Source organism: Pundamilia nyererei, unplaced genomic scaffold (genome assembly GCF_000239375.1).
Source record: "Pundamilia nyererei isolate P.nyererei 1_Seehausen unplaced genomic scaffold, PunNye1.0 scaffold00003, whole genome shotgun sequence".
Classification (NCBI taxonomy): domain Eukaryota; kingdom Metazoa; phylum Chordata; class Actinopteri; order Cichliformes; family Cichlidae; genus Pundamilia; species Pundamilia nyererei.
In genome coordinates, this window is record NW_005187404.1 from 163,145 (window position 1) to 169,911 (window position 6,767).

At 38.2% G+C, this 6,767-nt stretch overlaps 1 protein-coding gene across 1 annotated transcript in view; it reads left to right on the forward strand.

Annotated features, from left to right (window-relative positions):
- si (sucrase-isomaltase) overlaps window positions 1–6,767 on the forward strand; it is a 59,854-nt gene that overhangs the window by 6,368 nt on the left and 46,719 nt on the right. The window contains exons 5-10 of the mRNA XM_013910370.1: window positions 402–573; window positions 890–989; window positions 1,662–1,774; window positions 1,898–2,023; window positions 4,031–4,162; window positions 4,422–4,541. Of these exons, the coding sequence (XP_013765824.1) occupies window positions 402–573; window positions 890–989; window positions 1,662–1,774; window positions 1,898–2,023; window positions 4,031–4,162; window positions 4,422–4,541 (763 nt within the window). The remainder of the gene's footprint in view (window positions 1–401; window positions 574–889; window positions 990–1,661; window positions 1,775–1,897; window positions 2,024–4,030; window positions 4,163–4,421; window positions 4,542–6,767) is intronic.

Sequence of the window (6,767 nt, forward strand, 5' to 3'; positions counted from 1 at the left end):
TTAGTTGAAGCGGTCGCCATCTCTTTGGGTTGGCCTGTCAGATTTGTCATTAAAGCAGCGTTGCTGTCTCTTTCTGTTGTTACTGCTTATATGATTATTGGGTTAATTAATTATAATAAAGATTTATTTTGTGTTAAACACCTCTGCCTGGCATCCTTTTCATTTCAACCCGGATCCAACTGTTACTGTCCCCCTCCCTCTTCGTCTAGCTTTCATGTGGGGACGTAACAGTCTCTGTCTCATTCCCACTCTCTTCTTGCTCCATCTCATGCTCATTTTCTTTATTTTTGTGTCTCACACAAATTCACTCTTATCTGCTCTCCCTTATTCCACATCCCAGTGCATCAGTGTGTCTCTTCACTTCCTACTTAACTTTACTTTTTTTCTGGTTTGACATTCAGGTTTGACACTAGAATGGCTCCAATTGTGTTTGAAGACCAGTACATACAGCTGTCTGCTAAGCTCCCATCCCATAATATTTATGGCCTGGGGGAGCATGTCCATAGGCAATATCGGCATGACACAAACTGGAGAACCTGGCCAATTTTCACAAGAGATGCTTTTCCTAATGGGGTAAACACAGCACACACACACACACACACACACACACACACACACACACACACACACACACACACACAAACACAAAGAGACATATGTGCTTAAAATAAGGCCTGCTCAAAGCAGGCCTGCTTAGTTGTGCGTGTGTGGCATGTTTACATGTGTGTCTTACATGTGCATTTGCCTTCGCAAAAGGCTTATAATTGAATGCCTTGTAAGCTGATTATGCCGTGTAGGCACCCCCTCAGTTTCAGTAAGTCTCCCACATGGTGGTCTCACAAGGCACCAATGCCCTATATTCATTTGTCTCCTCCTTTCTTCTCTACAGGGAACACATAACCTCTATGGACACTATCCCTTTTTCCTCTGTCTGGAAGATAATAGTGGGAAGTCATTTGGGGTCTTTCTCCTGAACAGCAATGCTATGGGTAAAGTTACGCTAACACAAATGCAAGAACACTTGTTGGTACTTGGATAAAAGCAAATACACATGGGTTCGAGCACGCAAACAAATGCACACGTACGCATAAAAAAACATTTGAGCAGCACTGTGTTTAAAAACTACAGAATGTATGTGCACAAGCACTCTCATACATACTGCCAAAAAAGTACAAACATATCGTATGTTTACACTGATACATGTAACATCGGGACAAGAAAATCATCTCTAAATGGTTCAAGGGCATACGAACCGCCAGTTAATCCTCATCCCCCAACACAAAAGGAGCTACTGTTGCATCAATCAAAGAATTGTGCTGACAAATCAAAGAGAATATTTCATGACTGCTTTATTCTGAGAAGGAGATGACTGAAAGCATTAGTGATTCCCACTGACATGTTTCTGTCGCTTATGCTTACAGTTGCTTCATGTAAGTTTTTTTAATATATTGATTTCCATAGAAATTGACGGATACGTCCTCCTTATACAATTGTGTTTAGGTCTAAAGTAATAATTCTCTGAAGAATTAAAACAACAAGAAAGTTGGTTTATCAAAACAGAGGACCGGTGGTACACAATGGTTTACAATCAATTTGGGGTTGTAATTTATTTTTAAACATAATACTGATACTTATACGTTTTGTCTCTGTGTTTTCACCAGATGTGACACTGCAGCCCGCCCCAGCTGTGACCTACAGGACAATTGGAGGGGTGCTTGACTTCTACATTTTCTTTGGTGACACACCAGAACAAGTGGTGCATGAATTCCTCGAGGTGATTTTCTAAATTCAGAAATATGTCTGGCAGGTTTTCTGGTTAATACTGTTGGGTGAAGTGGGTTTTGTGTTGCCTTGACGTGGTAATTACATTAAAAGTATTTCCAATCATGCTATTCAGCTCATTGGCAAGCCTGTCATTCCTGCCTACTGGTCACTGGGATTCCAGCTTTCTCGGTGGAACTATGGCAACCTCAGTATAGTCAAGGAAACAGTGGAGAGGAACCGTGCTGTGGATCTTCCATATGTAAGATTCTGTCTGCTTGGTTTTTATTCCTTATTTGTCTTTCATAACATACATATTTTAGAAAAACATTTTCTTCAGACTATCTAAAATTGCTGTCAGAGCTACTGCCGCCCCCTTAAACATCTGTGATTTTGTCCTTATGATATTTTGATAACATGTTGAACAACTTTGCTTACATATTTTACCTCCATTATATCACAATATCATGCATTGTATGTAATAAATGTAGGTTCCATTTACATACCACTGTTACTGACCATGTGGCCATGATGAACATTCTGGAAATGGAAAACATGTGACTTGGTGTCACTGACATCACCTAGCCTTTTACTTCTTCCTAGTTCTTTGTTTCTTCCTTAGAAAACATGCATTTTAAAACTCGAGTGTGTGAAATGTAGTGGCAATGCATGGTTTTTATAGAGAGGGATTCCTTTGACTACTACCACAATTGTAAAGCTTTCAGAGGTCGGGGAATGTGGGGAATCAATACTTCACCTTGTGCACCCCTTGTTAAATTTGAAGCACTCATGCACCACTGTGTGGTTCCGGAGGCAAGAGCCTTAACCACTACACTATCTGTGGAGACGTGATACGAAGGTGGAAACAGGAATTCGACAGACAGACAGAATGATAGGGATGGCCTTTAACTTACACAGGGTAATCCAGCTTTCTGTCAAATAATGGCGAGTCTGCTGGGCTATATAGGTTCAATCCTGGGATCACTATTTTTCATACGTCACTGAATGTTAGTGGTGATCAAAGATCAATCAATCGACTTCCTTTCATTATCTCATTCACGCTGAACTGAATGCTAAAACTACTCCAGTGCCTATTCCTTTCTGAGACATTTGGTAAATATCAATTCTAGTTGGCATTTTGTTTGGAATGAGCCCTACTGCTTATCTTTGTCAAGCCATGAGAGGTAACTGCTAAGAGTCTTTTCGATACCGAGTCTTTTGCAATGCTGTACATTTTTGTCTTTAATTACTAAGGTAGACTCCTATCCACGTTCTTTATGTGTCCCAATAAAACATTTTAGCTCTATCACAACTCAGCAGTGATGGCAACAGTCGAGGATGTCATTTGAACTCTGTTTTATCTAACGCTCAAATGCAAACAAATTTCCAACCCATCTCAATATTTCACTCTTATAATCTCCAATCTCTTTTTTCATATCCAAAGACATTAGGATGCAGCTGCTTTCTCTCCGGCTGTACTCAGGGACATGTTTGATAACCATTAGATAGACCACAGAGGGTATTATCACATTCTCCCTAATATGTCTGGAGCTGATTACCATTAGAGGAAGGATCTGGCAGAGCCTTCCAAACCATCTGCTCCATCGATATGAAGTAGATTTTGGCAGGCAACCGACAGAGAGCAAGCATAAAGTCACACCCTGGCAAAAAAGGAAGACTGTGTTAACATTGCTATTGTCCTCCCAAGGTTTAGCAGCACATTACCAAAGTTGTTTGCACTCACATTAGGTCTCCAAAAGTCCATCAGAGGTCTTTCTGTTAGTAAGACTCTATGCAAATGTTCAATATTTCTCTTGCTAGCTATGTTAAGATGAAAATATACAGTGTGAAAGACACATTTAAGTAATGCTGAAAATGATGATTCTTTTTAGCAGATGTGCCAAAATTAAGCACAAAAAGAAAAAAAAAACACGAGTGGGTACATTTAGGAGGCATTATGAGACATTTGGAATCTATTACACTGCAATCCAAGATGCAAATTTAATTTTAATAAATAGAAGCCATGCCAAAAGTTTTGTATTTCAAAAGAAGCTTTGAATATCTAATGCCCATTTCTAAAACTCATTTGAAATTAACTCACAAGGGTCAATGCATATATAAAACTTGGTAAATTAACTTCATATGCTATTAGATTTAGAGCTTTTTTTGAAACACAAAGATTTTGGCTATGCTAGCCTATATAATTTCTGAAGTAAAAAAATGCATGCACATCACATACCAATGCAGCATTTTTCTTTACCCTATGCAGGACATTCAATATACTGACATAGACTACATGGAGGATAAAAAGGATTTCACCTATGACAAGGTGAAGTTTGCAGAACTTCCACAGTTTGCTGAATTCCTCCATGAGAAGGGGCAGAAATATATCCTTATCCTGGTAAGAAATATTTTGCTGTTCACAAAATAATTTGTGTAATGGACATGTTAACAAATATTACTACATGAACTTATTCTTGTATTACAAGCAATTTTGTGATATGAGTTCTGTATATAATGTGTGATGATACAATAATACAGTACACAGTAACATCTTTGTAACATCAGATACAACAAATAGCAATTGAAACTCATGCCAATGGTGCTGTGTAATTTTTATGTATTTACTGATTTGTTTTCAACTTATATTATTATGACAGGATCCAGCAATAGCCACCAGTAAGAGGGTTGGGGATGCTCTGTATGAGTCCTATGACCGTGGAACTGCGAAAAATGCTTGGGTCACTGAATCAGATGGAGTGACTCCTCTAATAGGAGAGGTGAGCCACATTTGTGCACAAACCTAATTTAAATAATTACATGCACACAACAAACAAGAGGAAACTCACTTAAAAAGAAAATTACTTAATTAACTTTGAAACTTCAGCTGTGCTTTCAATCAAACTTAAACACAGGAATGAATGGGAACTATTTTCAAACAGTTTAGAGTCCGCTACTTTTAAGGCTTATGAAATTAGAGGTTATATATTAGCATATTCTTTCAGTTATCAAATTTGGCTTTTTAAGATAAAGCCTTTCAAACCTTTTAGCTGCTTAACCCAAAACATAAAAAAGCATAACAGATTTTGATCAAATCAGACAGTCAAACAGTTTGACTGGCATCCAAATGACTCATCATGGTCTGTTATTTATTTAACCTTGGGGGACTCATAAAGGGTTAACTAATAATAAAATTAACAAAACTATTTGAACTATAACTATATAAACTTTTATTTTACTATATAGACTTTTATGAACAATTTAAAACAGTTGTAAAAAATAAAGGACTTTATGCAGCCATGTGAAAAACTAAATATAAGCATCAGTAGATATACCAGTAGGGTTGTGTGTGGTATGGTTCCCAAGTCTGGTTTAATTCCTGAAAGGCACGCAATGATGCAAAATAATCGATACCTCCCCTAGAGGTAATGAATCTTTTTTGAAAATGTAAGCAGTACAAATATCTTTACTTCATCTACAGTTTGTAGCTCTGTTGACAAGTAGCTCCTTCCTGCTACTTATCCTCTTAATTTCTATTGAAGCAATAATAGCACACATAGCTCTTTACAGGACTGCTTATATTACTGACACAATCAACTGATATTTGATGCAAGGTCACAGGTTTGTTCTCGTGGAAAATAATTTTCCATAGAACAATCATAGAACATAAATATATTCATTGAGAGATCTTTTTCCCCGTTGAGAACATTTTTTAAAAAAGAGAGTGGAAGTGCAGAGTAAAATGTCTTGCTCAATACTTTCTTTAGTGTTGCTTTTGATTATGCACACAGCGAGACCCTGCCCCACTGTTAATAGTTTTTCCATCCTGTTTATAACAGGTCAAACATATGCATTGATTCTGCATTAGTGCTTAATCTTAAAAAGTTCTGCATCACCACATCACACATTAGCCATGGGTCTGTGCGTGTGTGTGTGTGTGTGTAGGCCTGTGTGTGAATGTGTAATGGCGAGAAATACAGAGAAAGGTAGAAAGAAAAGACCCATAGTCCCCGCGTTCATTTATGTGCATCCAGCTGTGTGGGTTAAAAAAAACTTTTTTGTAATTTGTGGTTTGTTTCTGCACACAAGTGTGGCCATACTTGTGTGCAGTTTATTTACATGTGCAGTTCTATGTATTCTCATTGTGAACATTCAAGTGTCTCTGCCAACAACCTCTGCTGTTGCTGCCTCTGTAATCAGGTAGGCACTGAAACAGACCTGGTATATATTCTGCTTTTAAAATAGATAATAATTGCTGAGAAATATGTAGATAAAAGCTTTTCCTGGCACCCATGTTGGAGTGCCTGAGTAAAATCATAGCAGGACCTCATTCAAACAGGTGGACATTTCTGTTCATACCACAAAAGTAAAGATAGATGAGAGTTAAAATAAAGGGCAGTGGGGAGAGCTAAAAGAAACCTATGTGGATTTAAAGGAAGGTTTAACTGTTGACAGAAACATGCACAGAGAAAGGGGTATGTGCAGACAGTCAGAGAAACACAAATAATGGATTCGATGAAAATGTAAAGGGAAACAGACTGGCTGTCTTACTGTGGCATGGTGACAGAGACATGCACAAGAAGCAAAGAGACAGAAGAGACAAAATAGATAGGTTATCAGATACAGACAAAAAAGGAGGGGGTAGACGATATGCGAGGTAGAAAGAGACTTTGGAAAGAAGGTAGGCAGAGGGACTGATACCGGTAGAAGAGAAGAGAGACAGGTGGATAACAACTTCGAGAGACAGACTGGCAGACAAAAGACCATAAAAACAGTAAAAGAAACAGTTAGATATGCAGCTACAAATGACAGCACATTACATATCCTGTTGTCAGAATTACTACGCAGCTGGAGATGACAAAATCTGGCCTTGAAGGAAGGAAGGGCTCAAAAAAAGATGCAAGGGAAAGCATCTGCAAGGGACTATCAATGAGCTTTGACCTTGGATTTCTGACCATCTGCCAAAAACATCTGCCTATAAATCTTTGTGTTTGTGTGTGTGTGTG